At 38.5% G+C, this 20,932-nt stretch overlaps 1 protein-coding gene across 1 annotated transcript in view; it reads right to left on the bottom strand.

Moving 5' to 3' along the window:
• Window positions 1-3,154: 3,154 nt before the first annotated feature.
• LOC134530169 (murinoglobulin-1-like) overlaps window positions 3,155-20,932 on the bottom strand; it is a 95,604-nt gene continuing 77,826 nt past the window's right edge. Inside the window, exons 26-30 of the mRNA XM_063364806.1 lie at window positions 16,622-16,794; window positions 15,953-16,067; window positions 10,462-10,641; window positions 7,810-8,025; window positions 3,155-7,017 (exon numbers count right to left, since the gene is read on the bottom strand). Of these exons, the coding sequence (XP_063220876.1) occupies window positions 6,872-7,017; window positions 7,810-8,025; window positions 10,462-10,641; window positions 15,953-16,067; window positions 16,622-16,794 (830 nt within the window). The 3' untranslated portion in view covers window positions 3,155-6,871. The remainder of the gene's footprint in view (window positions 7,018-7,809; window positions 8,026-10,461; window positions 10,642-15,952; window positions 16,068-16,621; window positions 16,795-20,932) is intronic.

Here is a 20,932-nt window from a genome sequence, read left to right as displayed (position 1 = left end):
ACTCTTATATTTTAAAAAAAAATATTTTATTAGTATTTTAAATTTCACTTCATAAAAATTATAAGTAGTGAGTAACTACAGCATGAGAAGACAAACAATATAGGTAATTTATGCCATTGTCACTGTGTATTTATGATAATCTGAATGTAAAATTATATTTTTTGTTACATGTTATATTTACTTGTTGGTTAAACATTTCAGAAAATTTAGAAATGTTAACTGAAATATACATTTTTTTTTTTGTTTATGGACATGATAGTAGTTATTTTAATTTGTGAGTAATTTTATAGCATTATTTTATTCATGTTGGATGTGTACTGTACAAGAATTAGGGCCGGTTGCACCAATAACTGTTCGGATCCGAGATCGTAAGATCTTTATTTCAGTGTGATCTCAAGTTGAATCTGAGATCCAGTGTATGTGTGTTGCACCAAAGTGAACTTACGAGTTCAGACATTTGATCGCACGATCTAGGTTTAGGTTGGTAAAGATTGATTGTAAAATGAAAGCAAGTTTTCTATTGGCTACTGAATTCCGTCTAGTCACAGAGAATTTTCTTTAGCATGTTTGAAGTTCTTGCTGTAAATGTTGGCTTCGTGATATTTACATACAAGCCTATTTGTTTATTGATTACAAACTTGTGGTCGGTTGTGAGTTGACTGGGGTACACGCGGGTACACATGACGATGGAAAAGAAAATTTCAGTACCTAAAAAAGTTTTTTTCTCTGAAAAAGAAAAAAATCATCCTTGTCAATTTGGTGCAAGAAAGACTGGATATTTTAGAGTGTAAGGGAACTGATGGCGTGTTTTGTAAGCAGAAGGAAGAATCTTGGCAAGAATTGGCATCATATTTTAAAAAACATTATGATGACAATTACCGTACTTCAGGCATAACTAAAAATATATCGGCCTAAATTTCCTGTAAATATTGTAGCCCATCAAAATATCAATTGTAAACAAACCAGTATCTATGCGAACACGACTACAAAACACAACAAACCAACGAAAAATACACAAGATCTCGGATCCAACTCCTCTGAACCATCAATTTCGGTGGTTCGAACAGAGGTTCACCTCAATCCTCTGTCAGAAGGTGAACTCGAATGGTGCAATCCGTTTGTGTGTCGATCCTGGTTCATTACCTCGTATGATCTCGGATCGACCAGCGATCTTCAATGGTGCAACCGGCCCTTAAACATTTTTTTATTGACAATGATGACATTTAATTTGTATTTCTCTGTTTCATAAGTTATATACAAATTTGTGAGAAATAATTTACTTTGGTTATTCTTCATCCTTTCTATCCTAGGTTTCTGTATGTAAATTTTGCATACGTACCTATGTTTATCTTTATTCTTAAATATTAAATTTATAATAAAACACTCTGAAAAGAAAATAAAATAGTCTTCTACTTCAAAGGATTCATATTTTTTTTTATTACTTTTAATGCAAAAGCTCTAAATTGCTACAATAGGCGGGCTTGCTGTTTATACAGATTCTGCCCGTTCACACTGATATTTGATGAGTAAAACGGATTGGCCGATAAACGAAGACATTCACAGATATTTACAATGGTTGCGCCAATATTTTCGCATAAATTAGATTCCTGTTTTTCTCCACTAATAAAAAATTCCTATTACATGTGGTGTCATGACACTTCTAAACTTTTAATAAACAGACCAAAATTATTTATTTAAAGGCACCATTTCACGCAAATACTGAAGTACAACAATATCTATGGTCGTTAAGTAAATGTTTTTGGTCTGTTAAAAGATTATAAGTGTCACAGTGGTCCTATTTTTTTAATTGTTTGCTGTTTCAGAGTTTTCTACAATATGTTGTTTAAACAAATGACAAGCAACGTTAAATAAATCATTGTACAAATAAAGTTAACGTAAAAATTGTTAGGAACCGTTAAAATAGTTAAGATGTGTCAAAACAAAATATTCAACCTTTTTTTTTCCCATGAAATTCTGAATGAAATGTGGCAGGGCATGTTGAAAGATCTTTTGCGGCGCAGTTATCATACGCAAATTGACAAGCTTCATGGTACAGTTTGGTCTTGATATATGTATTTTTTTGTTTTAAAGTGTGACAGCAAAATGTTGCTGCATAAAACCTGTGGTAGGGAGAAACTTTGTTTGAACCGGACTCACCAATGCTGAATGCCCTGAGCTTGTAAAATGTTAATATCTTAAGAATTAGGTACAGTATAATCTTTCTTTCCTTTTAAACATGTAAATGATTTTAACTGTAGTAAAGAAGAAGAAATACTGAGGTGGCCTTAATTTAAAGTAAAGGTTTTGTCTTGTATTTCATGTTCACACTTGGTTGCCCTCCTTGCTGGTTCACCCGAGGGTGGGGCGAGGTTAGGACTGTCGCCTCAGGACAGCTGGGAGGCAGCTCAGAGGGCCAGGGTCCTCTGGAGACCGGCCTGGCAGGGGCGCGGACCAGGTTTAGTCTCGGCTCGAGCCACGGCTCCGCTCGCTGCAGCTGTGCTCCGGTGGCAACAGGGCACAAGGCCAGGACGGGTAGGATAGAGAAGGGATGAGGTAATTGTGGCTGCAGAGGTCTGGCCGACCATGCACGCAGTCCTCAGGTGTGACTGTTTTCCCGAGCGTTCAGGGTGTGGCAACTATGGTGGTGGAACCACCGTGGGCTGCTTCTTCAAGCATACCAATGCTGCAGGATATCCGGCCGCGGAGGAACCACGCCACCACTGTGTTGGTAAGGGATGGGGCGAGGTACGAGGGTTCGAAACCAGGTTGAGCCGGCCAGGTGCCGGTGAAGGGCCTTGGTGGGTGGTGGACCTTGAAGGGTTGCCATGTAGTGCCCTAAACTGGCCCTACTCACAACCGGCTAACAGCGTCAAATAAAAGTGCAAACAAAAATAAAATAACCTCACTTTTTGAAACGAATTTTGTTAAAAAAAAAAAAAAAAAAAAAAAACACCACTCTTGAGAAAATATAACCTCCCTTTTTTCACAGGTCTCTACCTATTAATAAACAAATTTAGCTTACATGTGTATTATAGCATTAAGTCTAGGGGAACTTAGTATGTAGTCCAAGAAAAAGACTTGTTAAATTAAAGAGGTTTAACTGGTAAGACGTTTCATAAAGGTTATAGCACTCAATAATTTCATACAAAATATATGTGTTGTGTAAAAATATTTATTATTATGAATGCGTTCTTAAATTAACAACAGTGTGAAATTTATTTTATATATTAATGCAATGCAATTGCCAAGTAGTTACTCAGAGGAATATTTAATATACGTACATATATGATGCAATATTAATCATGACTACTTTAATCTTCATTCTGTAATGGTAAAACTAAAAATTTATAAGTTATTTTAATATAACTCCTAATATTGTCTAGTCACTAAAACATGTTTTATTTTGATTCTCATATTTGGAATTCAATTCTTTAATGATTCTCAATGTATTACTATTCCTTATTTATGTATATACTCTGATACAAAAACCTGTTTGTTATTTATACATATAATTAGAAATAAATAATTATGCATTGTTTTCTTACAACTATTGCTATTAATAAATGCTTAATCAAGACAGATTACTATAATTTCATATACATAAAATTTCTGTATTTTTATATTGTGACAAAATTACATTTTATCATTGAATTAAAAATAGGGTAAATGCTTACTAAAACATTAAGAGAATTATGGAATTGTGGGGTGATAAAACTTGTAATAAAATAATGTGGTAATTGTCTCTTATTCCTTATCCAATTTATATCTTAGTTTTACAATTTTTTTTTTAAAATCAGATATGTTTTGCTATAGTTTTGCATTACAAACAAATTCAACTGCTCACTTTGTTTTAATATTTTACATTAAAATTAGGGATGGGCCGGTCAATCCTCGAATCCCACCGAATCTCTAGTATTCTAAAGATTCGAAATTCGAGGGAAAAGATTCGGGATTCGAGGAAAAATATTGATGTAAATGTAGTACTTTAAAAACTTAAATGCTTACAATTTACTTGGCCTGTTTACGTTTTCCTTGGAACACATCCTATTGAGGTACAGTAGAACCTCGTTAATACGTGATGGTCGGGACCGAGATAATCACGGATTACCGAATTTCACGGACTAGCTATTAAAAGCCCGGAAGGTCTTGTCATGCTTCTCAGACACCGGCGTGCAGCTGGGTTAAGGCCGTTCACGGTAAGGGCCGGCCGTTTTCGAATTAGTGTCTCGGCTTAGAGAAATACAGCACTGCCTAGCCATTAGTTCACGGTCATTTACAACAGCCGAAGAGAGAAAGATAAGATCGTGCTGACCTTGCACCCCCCCCTCCACATCGTACAGCCGAATGCCAGCCAGACACGTCACTCGCCAGGCGCCTGCCGTGCGTTGGCGGGTGGAAACAAACAAAGGGAGACGGGAAGCAGAAGTCAGGACATCCCCTTCAAGTTTTAAGAGTGACAAATGTGACAGCTGAAAGGGGGGGGGGCGACACAAAGGGTCGGTACAAACAGCGTTGCAGAGTTTGGCGGCCCACGCGATGGCTTGTAGTGTTTGCCGGCCACCGGCCCGCGTGACGTTAATTTTAAGCGCTGACAATTTTTACTTCTCTTTTTTTTCTTCTCTTTTAAATCGTCCCGGATTACCCGATTCCCGAATTAGTGCATCACGGATTAACGAGGTTCTACTGTATTGTACTTTTAATTCATTATTATATTAAAAAAAATTATGAAGCATGTACTGATTTGGGAAACTTACTTTATATTCATGAACATGGATGCATTTGTATTTGTATTTGTACACATGTATTTTAATCGCAATTCAATTTTAAATATTCTGATACACATTCTAATTATGAATTTTTTTAGGACCAAGTTTGGTTTGTGTAGACTACCAACGTTAAAATATGTATTATCTGAGAATTCCATGATGGCCAACCAATGAATTTGTTAGCCAATCATTTTGAGCAACATAAAAAATAACTAATATTAATATAAAAAAATTTAATGGGTAAACTAGAGAAAACACCCCGTCACTTTTAACTTCGGGCATATTAATCACTATGCTTTAGTGAGGCTTAATTTTAAAAGACGCACGACAATATTTCTTATGGCCTAAAACCATTGAAGACAAGATGGTGCCTTCCAGTTTCCATTAAATATTTCAGGAAAGCGTTTACCTTCATTTGGGACTTTAAACAAATGTCAAGTTGGTAACTACAAAATATTTTTCCGTTGAATGTTGAATTTCGTTTTCCGATTTCCGTGGATACATGAATCACTGTACTCACAGATAATGCCTGAATGCCTTAAATCCACCAAGTCGGATTCTACAGCAATTGATGAAGTGACCAGATTATTATGTGATCCTACAGTTAACCCAGAAATAAACATTCTCGAATACTGGAAAACTCAGTCTGCGTGTTCACCCAGGCTACATAAACTGTCCAAAAAATATTTGTGTTCACCACCTTCGACAGTGTTCTCTGAACATTTGTTCAGCACTGCAGGAAACATATGTGACCAAAAACGGAATCGTCTTGATCCAGACCGTGTCAAAATCCTTGTTTTTTTAAATAAAAATTTAAAGGGTTAAATAATTCTGCATAATGTTTAATTTTTTCTCTTAACTTATAAATTATTTTATAATTAACCCTTGAGAACTGGATTCGGATTCAAGGGGTGGATTCGAGGTACTGTTTGGGATTCGGATTCGAGAAAAATGGGATTCGAACCATCACTAATTAAAATACAATTACCTAGATACGTTACACACAATTGCTCCTGGGAACAATGTTCCTCAAAGTTTTATACATACTGTATTTTCAAAATCAAATACAGTATATTAATTATACAGCTTTGCATCACATACACATCAATTCCTTGTTTGAAGTGAAAACTTCTATGGGAAGGTTTGGATAGGGAGTAAATTCATGTAAGTCATCATCGACATGGTCACGTGACGTGTTAACAATAACACTATATCGGTTCCTATTAGTATAACTTATTGCGCTTTTAAATCTTAAGTATACAATTACTGTGCAGTAAAAAGTGAGTACCTATAAAATATATTAATATTCTCATCTAAATATATACTAGTTTGAATAACGAAGAAAACTGAGTCTTTGTAGCAATATAACCTAAAAATTAAGAACATCATTATTTTTTTTATACCTACAATTACTATGCAATGCATATTTTATAGTAATTTAGGAGTTATTTTACTAACGTGATAAAACAAATTTGTTGTGTGATAATTTTTTTTCATGAAAATTGCGAAAATGTTTTCACTTCTGTCAGCAGTCCTCATGACTGCTTTGAATTTATTTAAAAAAATTTATGTTAAAATTACCCAAAACTCATCAAAACTAACAAGACTTGTGGTAAATTGGCTCAATACCCTAATCTAAATACTGATAAATAAAAAAAAAAGTAAAATCCTGATTAATCAAACAGGTCTAATTAGTCAGGAATCACCTGTCAAAAAACCATATCTCTGATTAATGGGGTATCAGCAGATTAGTGGAATATTGGCTGATTAGTGCTGGTTAGTGTGACGTCTACCCATTAGTGTAGTATCACCAGACTAGCCAGAAGAAAATCCTTATTTAAAATTTTGCCGAATCAATTAAAAATAAAAATCCAAATTTCAAGATTTTGCTGTAGGGGAAAAAATAAACTATCTTCGATTCCAAAAAAAAAAAAAAATTGGACTTTTGAATCCTTCAATACCATTGGAATCGATGGAATATGCCAATTCCAGAATCTAAATTGACCCAACACTATATTTGATGAATATGAACAATACGAGGGTGTTTTGCACAAGGAGCGTTGAAAGAAACGACAGCCAGACAGCAGCCGGAGCAGGGGTGCCCGCTACGTGGGGCAGGTCCTCCGGGCAGCCCTGAGAGCCTCCGGTCGGCCGGGCCCCGCGGGCAGGCTCAGCACGGTGTGAGCGGGGCCGAGCTGCACCGAGGCACCGGGCAGCGGCCGGGGACTCAGCAGCATCACGCGGCTGCCCTCTGCAACACGCTCGTCCACCTGCTCCCTCTGCTGCGGACATCGCCTCATGCAGCGTTCTCCCAGAGAGAAGTGCAAGCATGTACTTAAACATAAACATATTTACAAACATTCTCAACAAACATTCAGCATAATAATGCATAGCAATCAGAAGCTAACTGGTATAATTATAAGTTTTTGTTACAATCTACCTTCATATGTCTACATCTTGAAAGATTTGTTTTTTTGAATGACAGTAAAACACACATACCTAGTTATTCATAATAATTTTAAAAATTTTACAAAATATTTTCCCGAATAAAGTTTATCAAACAATTTAATACAACACCATGCATAACTGTGTTAGCAAGTTTTTGTACTGTTTAAGTCTCGTGGCAAAGATTAAAAGAAATGGCCGTATAAAAAACAATCCAAGAGGAAGAAATTGTTAATGACTTAAGGTTAGCTATCTTCCCAGCATTTGCATGCAGTGATTTCAGGAAACCACGAAATATCCAAATGAGGATCCTCTGACATGCAAGTCCTAAGGTTTGTCAATGTGTGGAAGTGGATATTAATTGTTAAGAAATTCTATTTATTTTTAAAATGTTATGCATGGCGACTGAGTGACGAATGTCTGTACTCTCGTATACTAGCAGACTGTACACATGTTTAAAATATGCATTGTACACTACAAATTCGTTATCCCTCTATCTGTGAAGTTTTACTTCTAATGCATGTTTCGGCCTCGCACGTATATTCTATCTGGCAGTAAGTTGCGAACGGTGCCGGCATGAAGCGCTGATGGGACGGACCTGCGCGGAGGGGCGGGCAGGAGCAGCCGGCCGGTAGGAGGATCCCCAGCGGCCGCTGCTGCCGGCGCGGGGGCCTCCCGGGCGGGAGCGCCAGCTGCACCGTGGCAGCGCCGCCGGCCCCCACCGCCAGCTGGTAGGCGGCCCCCGAGCTGCAGTACTGGCCGGCGAAGAGCCGCGAGTCCAGCCGCGCGCACAGCGGGCAGCCGCCCCGGGCCTCTGTGAGCGACCGCGTGAAGCCGTTAATGGCCTGTCGCTCAAGACAAGAGTCACTCGTCTGATCATGGCTCCCTGTGTTTGGAACACTGAACAAGTTCCATGGGCAGTGATCTCGGACCAGCACAGCACAAGCAGACACATGTGGCATTTTTACAGACTTTATACTGGTTGGGTAATAACTTAAACTGGAGATTTATTTGTAAAACTTCAGATGTTAAATAATAATAAGAAAAATGCTGCAGTTTCTAGAGTTACAATTATTGATTCTCATGAGAAATACTCATATTTTAAGTATGTATTTTAAATGCTCGTTTATAATAGTTTAATATTTTAATCAGATTTTTATTTCATCAAAATTTCTTTACTATTAAAAAGAGCCTTTTTTTTTTCCAACAAAACCTATTCAAAATTCAGACTACAGTCAAACCTCTCTGAAACGACCACTCACGGTTCCCAGGAATAGGGTTTTAATAGAGGGGGGGTCGTAATAGATGTTTTCCGAAATTTTCAGTTGATTTCAAACACCCCTCCCCCCCTTCCCAAACCGCTACTCGCTAAGAAACCAGCGGTACAATGGCAGGATGCTGTCACTCACAATGCTAGACGGCTTTGCTTTAAACACACTTCAACCTTCATGACAAGTCTGTCGCCCTACAGGCCACCTCTAAAGAAAATATGCCAAAAGACCGTTTATTTTTACTGGTTAGTTTAGTTTACATGTATGTTTTCTGCTTGACGTAGTTAAATACACTAGAACCCCGATGTCACGAACCCCGGATTTAACGAAGCAGTGATTTTACGAATACATTCTCGGGAACCGTCAAAAAATTGGACATTTTGACCAAAATGTGAAAATCAGAAAATAATTAAAAAAATTACAACTAAATGAAAGATCATTAAAATCTGTTTTAACTCACAGCGTATTTTTGTGTCTGCTTTAATACTTCCAATAATGTTCATGTAAGAATAACAAAAAAATAATGGGACATTTCCTTTAAAAATATGGCGGGCGCACACGAAGCTCGCCCGGCTGGCTGGCGGCAGCGGCTTCATGACGCATAAGCTCACCCCTCCCTCCCCTCGTTAACATTCTTCAAGGCTAGCTCATCCCTCCCACACACAAACCATCTAGTGTCCTCTTTTATAACACCCCAACTTCGCTCCCCTTTGAAAAACCTTCAGTGAGAAAATGCTCAAATATTTTCGGACCCCTCCCTCCTCACCAAACACGCCCAAAAAAAAGTATGTCAAAATATGTCACTTTTCACATCTCTGGCAAGGAATTTACAAGCTTTCAAAATTAAATATAAATGTATTTTAATAGCAAGGGTCCTATGAAAAGGAATATACCAAATAAAATCAAGCTGCTGTCACCAAACAAAGCATAAAATGGCCCAATGCGTGGACGCTTCATTATTGCTCGCGCGAGAGGCGAGACGTGAAATGTTAGAAGAAAGATAAATGTGGGAGAGACAGACGGCAGCCAGTGTGTTTCCTGCGTGGGGAATAAGTGGCGTAGCCTTTTTTTTATGCTGGGTGAAGCGACCTTTTTCTGTCAACCCATGGGAAAAGATAATTGCTTGAGCTGTCAAAATAAACATCGCTGCGGCAGTTAAAACAAGTCGAGGCGGGCGTGCATCCAGTCGGTCGCTGTGTATATCTACTCGAAAAACATAACATCTCAATTTATAGCAAGATTCCTTATAACCTACACATATTGCCGGATGTTTTCAGCCTGATCCATACAAGTTCTTTAGCCACATTTTGAATGAAAACAACTGGCGGGCCAGTGTTGTGCCCTGTTTTGCGGACACTAAGCTTTTATAAATTTGCTGACAGTTTTAATATATTTTGACTCTCGTTAAAATGAAGCAGATAACGTGATACGTGGAATGGGGGTTGTCAAGCGCTGACAGCGGTCGACAGGAAGTGGTATTTATTTTTAGATATGCGCTGCCTACGCAGTACAGCACTGGGCAAGAGAAACGCAGTAACACGCTACTCACCACAAGAAACTTATTTTCTGTCCGATTTTCTCCGGATTTTCGGCAATTTTTTCACGGTTCCTCGAAACCGGGTTGTAATAGAGAGGTGGTCGCAATAAATGGGGTCACAACAAAAAGGTTTTACTGTACTTTGTTTTATAATAACTTTTAAATACCACTACATAGTTTTAGTGCGGCTGCACGAGGTGCTATTTCGTGGTAACCACAACAATTATTTGCACTTATATCGAATACAATTATATCGAATGCAGTGACATAGTTTGAAGAGTGAGAGACCTCCATTTTGATAACAAAAATGCCCAAACAAAGGTATGTTAACCATTTCGCTATTTAAAAAAAAACTGTGTAGAGCAATGTAACAATTTCATCATGTCCGTTGAAGCTTCCTTGAAAGTAGGTAGTCAGCAGAACATGACTATGGTTGACAAACCTGTGGCCATGTACCCCGACGGACGGACATAAACCGGTTGTGGGCCCTCCTGGCCCTCAGGGGTGGACAGCTCGTGGTCCACGTCCACAAACTGTGGATTCAGTCCCGTGGTCGTAGAGTTTCCGTTACTAGTGGGCTGTTGGCCAGAATCTGCTTGAATCATGGTCGGCCCTGCGCTTGCTGAAACCCAAACAATAAACGTACATGTAAACCACTTGAGTTCTTTACTTACTATTTAGGGGCCACGGTGTTTTGAGTGGTAATATCAGTTGCTCATCACTAAAGTAATCCGGGTTTGATTCCCGACAGGTTCAAATCAAGATTAATCTCTCACAAATAGGAAATGTGGCGGATGTTGGCGTGAAGCCAGTGGGTTTATATGTGGTCTCAGTGTACTCCCACTTCTCCAAGCCATGCATTCTGTCAGGTTCCTTTCTCATATCACCCTTACCCCTCCCCATCTCGACCAGATGTGAAGTCCTAATTCTCTTACTCCCTCACGCAATAACCATTTTTAAGTACAGCAGAATCTAGAATTAAAATTTCTTTCACTAAAACGTTCTCCTTAATAACAGTAATAATATTAAAATTTTTGTCCCCTTGATTCACTCTATGTTAATAAGTTATAATACATTCCACTGATACAGGGCTATATAAATTTCACTTCTTACTATTAATCACTTCGCATAAAGTACTGTCATTTGCAAGAAGTTCATAAATGTACAGACATATAGTGTTTGTGAGATAACATTAAATTTATGTATCCCTAACTTACACAATTTTTCTCTGTCCCTTGAATTATGTCAAATAGGGGTTCTGCTAGATGTAGTCTATTATAATCCCCCTACTGTTGCCTGCCTATAACTGAGTCATCTAAGACAGTTTCAGCCATCTTGTCCTACTGCATTCCTTATCACCTCTTCTATGCACCTTATTCCACAGTTTCATTAACCTTGACACCTCATTCTTGCTTCTTCAACACACTCGTTTATACTACTGTCGCGATGAGGGTTTTCAGAGGGTCTTCACGGTGATGATAGTGGGCGCCACCGTGTGGGAGGGCACGTGAACCTGGCCGAGACCCGCCTCAGGGCGTGACGTCACCCGTGTGAGGCAAGATTCGACCCTGAGTTGCCACACACATAATTCACTCAGACCTGGCCCGCTCTCAGCATCGTGCATGCTCATACTATATTAATGAATCGTGGGCTCTCAAGGCGTCCCACACGCCTGCTCACAGTGGATAGGTCGCCACGTGGTCGGTAAAAGGAAAGAAGGTAGTTTCATACTTTAAGGTATTTATATTTAATGTACACACGCGCTCCCATACACAGCTTCGAGATGGTACAGTTCAAAACCCCAAGGCACTCAATCGATTTAGGGTAGTGAAACCCAGGCACGTGGCCGCACAAAGCAATTACGTAGTATGTGTTTAAAAAGAGTCTCATTAAGAGCTGAGAAAGATTTAATAAATAAAACTGTCCCTCGACCGAGGCGAGCCCCGGGGATAGCGCGAAAGTGATTGATAATTGATGAAAGTTAAAGCATAACTACGGATCAGTGTACAAAGGGTGAAGTCCCCGGGGTGTGGAAGGCTGCGTCTTACCTCGGTCAATGGCAGCGGAGAACTGCTGAGCGCTGGGCTATCCCGGAACATCGTGGCGCCTTCCCGCTAGGCCAGATTGCCGTTACGCTCTTATGATTGCCTTGAAATCTTACGTAGGACTAAACCAACAGTTATTAATTTATTAGATTAAAATAAAGGCCGACCGGCTCACGTTTTGGGTCCGCTCGGGTCCGCCCGGCAATGTCTTTATATTAAATAAATAATATTATATACTAAACAAAAACAAAATCATCTCGCCCGTCAGTGGCGACACAAATACACGGGGGAAAAATAAAAGATTAACAATGTATTTATTATAAATTTTAGGGAACGTCGCACTGCCGCTACAGCGCCCTCTTGTGGTAGTTTGTGGCGTGCTATTCAAACAAACACACGACTACGTACTCGTGACGGTACGAATGCCAGTGCGGGAAGTGGGACACGGAGACGAGGGGAAAGGGGGCGGAGGCTGACTAGGCTCCTGGGACGCAGGCCCGGTTGACGTCACGACTATGTACTCCAGTTCTGTGGCTATTGTCTAGTAGTGAATGCCAACATACTTTTCATAAACTATGTATCATGCTATCTTGCCTAATCATATGGGTGTACAGTTTTCATTAGCAAAGAACTGAACTTGTTTCAAATAATAAATTTATAATGATCCAAAGTAATACTATTTTGGGGATGGACGTAATAAAAATTCACTAAATCTGCTAAATTATTTTGTTTTAATTGTGTACCTGGCTTATAGTGACTCAGTATTTTTTTAAACACAAACAGTACCTATTTACTTATAATTTAGCGAACAAAATCTTTCATCATAGAAAAAGGTTGAAATATTCTTTTACATATATTCTATCTCAATGCTCTCTTGATTTACAGTAGTACCATCATTTAATAGGAAAAATTAAGGTTGATTTTACTGATTTAAAAAAAAAAATGTCCCATTAATGTTATGAGTAAAAATTTCATTCTTATGTCTGATGGTGGAGTTACAATAGCGCGACAGGCACAATACCGTGCAGATATTTTTGACAAATCTGTAACATCAGCAGGGCAAAACGGCTGACATGACAAACATTCCCATTAGAAATTTATTCTATTTCCATCACCTGAATAAACGTCCGAATTTTTTTCCGAAAGATGGATAGACTAGTGCAGGGATGGCGAACTTTTATTGGTGAACATGACATTTTTTATGAAGCAAAAAAAAAAGTGGCAATGATGTACCATCAGAGAATCTTGAATTAGTGATGAAGATAATAATAATATTAATAATGAATAAAAATAAAAAGATAGATGGTATTAACTTAAAATCTCTTTATTTGCAACTCGAAATTTGTACACTAATTGAAATGTTTAATATTTTATGTTTATTTAAATAAAATGAAAGGTTGGTGTAATTCTTGCTGTTGCAAATTAGATGCTAAATATCTTATATTAAGCTTGTAGATGGTTACTTTTAGCGATCAACTACATAGATTCTTTAATCATCGGTGTGCCCGAATTATTTTGTCGCATACTACTGGAACGCGTGTCATTGGTTCGTCATTCATGGACTAGTGCATTAGTGATATTCAGTGTTGTTAAGTAACGAATTACAAGTAATCGGATTACTTGTAACGATTACTTTTCAAGTAATTTATACTTGTAACGAATTACATTAAAAAAAAGTAATTCGTACTTGTAATCGGAATACATAAAATTAATTGTAATCGATACATTAAGGTAATCGATACTTTATATTTACTTGCCGTTACTTTAATTCTCGGAACGTATAATGAATACAATTAAGAACAAGAAGTTCATACACTTTTGTATTAGTAAAGTTTATAATTTTACGCTTGTAGTGCTACGATCGTATGTACGACATCTATGATCAAAATTGAAGATCCATAGTGACTTGCAGTGTCTCCAACATTACCCTATCCTAAAATCTGGTTTCTTTAAAATTTAACACATAGCTACCGTCAAGTGCTCCCGTTGAGCGTCTTATTAGTGTTGGTAAAGATGTTTTTACCATCAAGAGAGGGAATCTATCTGATGAGAACTTTAAAATGCAATTGTTTCGTAAGGTCAATTCCAAAATTTAAATAGTGTTACTTTTATTACATGTAGCTACTTGTATGAAGACTTTTGACGTTATTCAAACAAGTTTGTACTCAAATATTAATTTAATTAAAGATAATAAATTTAATCATTACATGAAATCATTTTTTTAACAAAACATATATGTATGTATGTTTATTAATGTATCAAAGTGTAAAAACATTGAATCGTAGGTCAGTTTTAAAATGGTAGCGGAAAGTAATTGTAATTGTAATTGTAATTTTACTGATTACTTCTATATAAAGTAATTTTTACTTGTAATTAGTTACATTATCACCACAGTAATTGTAATTGAGCCCAATTACTTTTTCCGAGTACTTTTAACAACACTGGTGATATTACAAATCATGTATTTTTAAAGGTTTTGTTTACTAAATTAATCTAAGAATTCTTTGAAAAGTTTTTATGCACAATGAATTTTTCTAATCAAAGCTAAATATATATATAGGTAGCTTATATATATATATATCAAACATCCAGATTTACAAAAAATGGAAACATTGATGACTGGTGTAGGTTTTGTGCACATGAAACTAAGAGGAAGAAATATTTTATACATAATTGTTAATTTTTCTTAGTCACAACAATAATAACTGCATGTTCACAATGACTACATCTTGCTTTCGCATCATATCCGCATCATGCCTTTCACACTGTTGATTCCAGCACGAGACACTGGATTCCTCTTCAGGACAGATATTAGTATTTTTATCATTGCTGTTATCCTTGTTTACTGACTTGGTTCTGATAAGTGAATTTTCAATGTTCGTCAAAAGCCATCCACTCTTGAACATTGCTTTTATTCATATCTTCATAGCCCAAAATCCGAAATTTTATCATTAGCTTCATTTTTATTGTCAATTATAACTTAGTGGAACAATTTTTTTCCAACACTTTTCCGATGTTGGCAATTAAACATCTTTCCAAGACTATACACCAATAAAAAACAACCCATTGCCATTGTAAGTGCCCTGTTCAAAAGTAAAACTGAGCGAGCACAGTAAAAGTTAATCATTAATCAAGTAGTTCTAGGGATATCGTGGTTTTGAGTTTTGAAATAATCTTTGTTGCATATTCATGACACCTTTAAATGATAAATTTGAAACATTCTTGGAGAAAAAGGGCTAAAGCATTGTAGGTCCATGTTTCCCAGACCTCAATTTTTATTAATTTAATGTCAAAGAGTCAAGTCTTTGGTTCCAAAATATAGCTTCAGCTGGCATTTTGCAAAGAAAAAATTTTTTGTATGGTTTTCTAACTTATTATTTATCGTTTGTCAGAAGTTTCAGATGATACTTGATTCCAGTATTAAATTTATGATACTATTATTACACCAATCAAGAACAGTTAATAATATCCTTTTCTGAATAACTACAGTCATAATTTCAGTAAGTGTAATAAAATATTGAAACAATTTTTTTTTATTTCAAGTTTAGGGAATAAGTTTGTCGTGCAGCCTGTACATCTCCCTACGCAGTGGTTCGCCACTGTGTCATGGATACCCCTGAGACCAGGGACTGTCGCCTACGTCATCAGCCGCCAGGCGTGGTGATGATACCTGCGGAGGACTGAGGAGTCACAGCTCGCCTTCCGGCCACACGCACGTCGGAACGTCCCGGTGCCCCGGTAAGGAACGAGGCCCCGCGAACCCGTCACGCCCTGAAACGCTCTCTGCCCCCCTATCTGTGTCACCCAGGACATTGCCTTTGAAACCAGGGCACGTCAAGCTCAAAATATGTGTGAGTGTACAAATATTCAAAGTATTGGTTACCACACCTGAAGTTGTTTCACTAGTTGTAGTGTTAGTGGATATTCTTGAGACTAGCCAATCAGCATCCGGTTGTGGGTTCGGCAACTTTTCAGATTTGCAGCCAACTTGCATGTTGTATGTCTGAAATTAAGAAAAAATAATTAAAAAACACAACATATATATATATACACACACAAATATGATTTTTAAAATCTTTTGCACATCTTCGACATAACACTTAAAAGCTATGTAATTGTTGTGTTTTTACCTCTTCGAATTAATATTTTAAGGAAAATACTCACAGACTTACTCAAATCTATCGGACAATAATACTGAAGGTGCTGCAATGTGATTACATTGTTATAGTGTTACTAAAAAGATGTATTGGAGCACACACATTACATAGCTGTGCCAATTTTGTTAATAATATTATTATTTAGCTACTTTTTTTTTGCCAATTTTACGAACAAATATACAGTGACACTAGTTCTCTTTTAATGAAGAAAAAAAATCCTTTCTAAATTATAAACATATGAATGCATACATCCAAAATGACATTGACCTCTTAGGAAAACTTATTCAAATTATTTTCCAGTGCTTTCGTATTTCCTTTCCGTGCACATCAAGTCTGAAATGTTTTTAACTCCCGTCCATTCATTCGCGGAAATGAGGTGTCACGGTCACCACGCACTCACGGAGGACGCAGACATCTCGGTGCGGTAGTAGTCGTACACGGTGACGGTGGCCGGCGCAGGGTTGTCCACCTGCAGCTCGCGGACCACCTGGAAGATCACGCACCGCTGGCGCCGGCCCACGTCCTCGAAGTAGAAGTTCACCTGCTCCTCCTGCTCCTCCCACCGCTTGAGGCCTGCACGCGACGGGACAAGTGTTCCCCTGCGCACCTCCCCAGCTGTGACGGGCAGCTTCCAGTCACTCACAACTGCAAGCGACTAGAAGGTAATGTAGAGAAGGCACGCTGGTCCCCTGACTCTTTGCTTATTAGTTTGAAGCAGTTCGGCACTGCATAGCATTCCTTCCCCTCCATGCCATGTAATGTCTCGTAATTGCTATCAATGTTGGACCCTTCAGGTCACTTGGATTTGAGATTCTTTTGCTCACGCCGAGTACTGCCCGTAGCTTTGTGTAATATTTCTGCGGTTGTATATGGGCATGCCACGATGGCACTGGAAACTTCTTGTCAAGCCGCATTATAATTTCTTTCTCGATTTTGCTTTCAGCCTAGCGGCCCATATTACTTGTTTGCTACTTAAAACGCTTCGCCACCATGTCCGCTTTATTATTGCATTGTTTTAAATTGTATGAATGATTGTATTTATTCGTTTTCGCATCCCGCGGGAGCGCATCAGCAGCGCATGATTATTATAAATTGCTAACCCGTAATTATGTCATATAATGGATGTCACATGTTCCATTTTCTCTCTAGAGGCATTTATGAATTAAAGTATTCTATTTTTCTATATATTTATTTGTTTGCTAAAGCACCAGCTTTCCACTGTCGTTGGGTTTTAATGTAAAAACCCCCCTCCCTGCTTTGTCTTTCTCAGTTGTACTCTAGGCGGTTACAAGTTTGTTCTTACGTAATTAATTAGGCTGTGGATTGGTCGTGTGCTTGTCGCCACCACGTGGACGGGTACTCGGAGCTGGCTCGCGACTCCGTCCCTTGGTCGTGACGCGGCCCGTGTGGGCGCTGGACTCGATTCGCCACACGTGGTGTCGAAACATATCCTACCAGCCCACCCTCAACGGCGGGCACGCTAGTATATTTACTCGAATGGTGATTGCCGGTGGGCTCTTTTTTCAGGCATCTCACAACCCTCTGTGCCTGTACGGAGGCGCATGTGGTCGATGGACAAAGTACTCACGATTCTGGCAGGAGGGCTTTATTCCCGCAGATACACGCTCGATTGAATGATCGGCAAAAAAAAACTCCGTACATACATAGTTAACTGTAAATATGCCAATGGCAATCCCTCCGGCTTAGTTGCAGACCACCGCATTACATTACCTGGTCTGGAATACGAGTCATGTCATTTTGTTTGATATGTCCAAAAGAACTTAAATTATTATTATTTTTTTATATATGTTGGCTACCCAAAGTAGGCCTCTAGGAAACAGAAAAAATGTTGAAGTATTAATTAAGTCGACTGGTGTTACAGGATCTGTTAATACCAAGCGACGTAGTCTTCGAAGTGCGATGACTGCTTCCTACCTTGGGCGGCGGTTGAGAGACTGGTGAGTGGTCTTGGCGACCGGAAGCCTCGGAATTACCATTTTGCATCGAACAGTTACGTGAAGGAACCATTAATGTAGCAAAGAATCAAACCTCTTAATAATAAATGGTCAGAATTTATGATACATAAATATTACTTATATAGCTACTTATTAATTACTTAAGTTCAAATGTGAATAGCTCGCATGAGGGTGCTTTCCGAAGGTTTGTGCATGGTGCTGTTCTGTCCTTACGTACTACCTTTGAATATACAGTAGAATCTTGTTATAGCGAGCACGGTAATAGCGAGAACACGGCTATAACGAGGTATTTTTGAGGAATTTACGGCGTGATAGCTTGAAGCACGCTTTTGTTATTTGTCTGCTTTATCTCCACCCCTCTCGCTCGCCACTAGACATCTTGCCGTTGACGCCTGTCACATTCTTCCGCCGTGCAGTCGCCACCTAAGTGCGTGGCTTTAAAAATTGAATCCCATCCTTTCTTTCTTTTATCAAACTTCCGTTAGTTATCTGTGCCGTGTGTAGACAAAGTTTGAGATTGGAACAGAAACAACGTAAGACAGTATTTTTTACAAATTAGAAATATGTATGTTTTTGTTTTTATAATCGCGTATTTTCACGTTTTTTTTTTTTGGTTTATCTTAAAAGAGATAATATGAAAAAGCCGTTCTAATGAGATTTAATTGTTTCTTGGTTAAGAAAAACTATTAGTTATCAAATATTGTTAATTGTTTATATTCTATTTATTATTATTTACGCAACGTCATACTGTACGCGTACGCAATACGACTGGATTCGTTGCTGCAACATAACATAGCATGTTATGCGGTATCAGAAGTAACGAGTAACGTAACGATATTAACGAGTACTGATTGTTATAGTAACGAATACATACGGGTACACATTTTTTCGTTACTTTTACACCTCTAGTAGGCACTACCGTATTTATTTCCGAATCGCTAGGGCAGTTTTCTTGTAACTTTTGTTTCGGTCAGTTGTTGGGGTATCTGTTCGGGAAAGGGGTGGTGATGGTTTGAGTTTAATCCCAAATTTATTTTCTAAAAAAGTTGACAGGTTTCTTTAAATGAAAAAAGTATAGTTTTCCAGCGACTATTACATTTGAGGCGTACGTGCGTTGCCGCAGCCGCACTCCTGCATTTTTGTAAGGAATTAAATCGTCGCGCTACACTAGCACCACCTGTTAACAACATCCCGAACCAACATGGCCGCCAGCAGACAGCCCGCGTCGACGATAGATAGCAGGACAATGCTGCGTCGGCCGCGGGCTGAGATGCTATACTTACGTGACGTGGTAGGGTATTCTGGTTATTTTGACGCAATCGGTGATCGCAACCGTACTTATGGGGTATTGTTTTAAAGAGAATTCACACATATGCTCACAGAAATTAATATTTCGTTAATATAACATGTTATTTTCCAATTATACAGGTTTAAACACAATTTTTATGCTATTTTCGGTTCATTTTTATTTTTTGGGGGCCAAAATTTGTCCAATTCGGTTATAGCGAGGACACGGTTATAGCGAGGATCAAAACCGGAACCGTGACACCTCGCTATAACGGGACTCTAGTGTATATACTGTATAGAAGTCGCCAGCCCAGGTTAAAATTTCTAATACGGTTTTGAGTTAGTTGGTTAATTCACCGCCACAATCGCCACCATCTCTAGGGCATCGACTTGTGGTGGTCCCTAGCGGACAAGTGTTGAACTCTTCAAACACCTCTTCCCCTCCCGTTGAACGACCTTGAGCTGCAGTGAATGATAGGTGGGGGGTGCGGGGAATGACAGCGGGCGACAGTGCTGCGCTCTAACATGTAAATAACAACTAAGACGATACAGGACGTTACGGCAGCGCACTGCAGCGGTGAAGTTCCCAAGCTGCTCATCATACGCTTCTGAAAAACGTAGAGTAAATCCTATCCACTCGTGACTTCTATACAGTATATATATTCAAAGGTACTACTCTGAAAACGCATACACTTGAGAGATTGGAATAAAGACATAAAGAAAAATGATTATTATTAGTTACGTAGTTAATAACATGATTACGTGGCACAGACTCTAAGCGCTCCTCTTGCAGGGCCGAATAGCACACGTACACACACACATGCACACGTTGGCGGAAGGTTTGTAACACCCCCAAGGTCATTGAGTGTTGATGGAAGTAGAAGGGGTCTAAAGGGGGGCGTGGCATATCGGGCCTAGGGAGGGAGAAACCCTGAAAGTCACATTATAGTGAAAAGATTTTAATCCAGCATGTTCAGAACACGACCATGCCATATTAGTGACTTTTGGGTTATTGAACATCTATATAATGTTAAATGGCATAGCAAGTGTGAAAATTTGAAATGTTTACTGTTTTTTTTTCCCAGTTAATTTTCATTTCACATCTTTATTCCTTAGAGTTTCAGTGCTAAATATTGAGTTCATATACCTGAGACAATACCAGGTAGTAATCAGCTAGCTAGCAGCAGATCCCAATTAAGCATACCAAGCTTGGAATTGGATGTGTTCTTGAGGTATATTTGAAATACATAGTAATATATGCCACCATTCCATCAGACTGCTGATGCTGGCAGATGTGTATGGCCCTTTAGCTTAATCACAAGTGTTAAATGTTTGAGTGGCATTTCAAAGGCAATCTTCTTTATTGCCAAAAAAGATGCTAAACTTAGTGACGAGTCAAATCCATAGTTTTCTCGAATCCGAATCTTGATTTTGAATCACAAAGACTA

Source organism: Bacillus rossius, chromosome 3 (assembly GCF_032445375.1).
Source record: "Bacillus rossius redtenbacheri isolate Brsri chromosome 3, Brsri_v3, whole genome shotgun sequence".
Classification (NCBI taxonomy): Eukaryota; Metazoa; Arthropoda; class Insecta; order Phasmatodea; family Bacillidae; genus Bacillus; species Bacillus rossius.
Note: the sequence above shows the minus strand (reverse complement) of the source record. Positions and strands in the feature narration are given on the sequence as shown.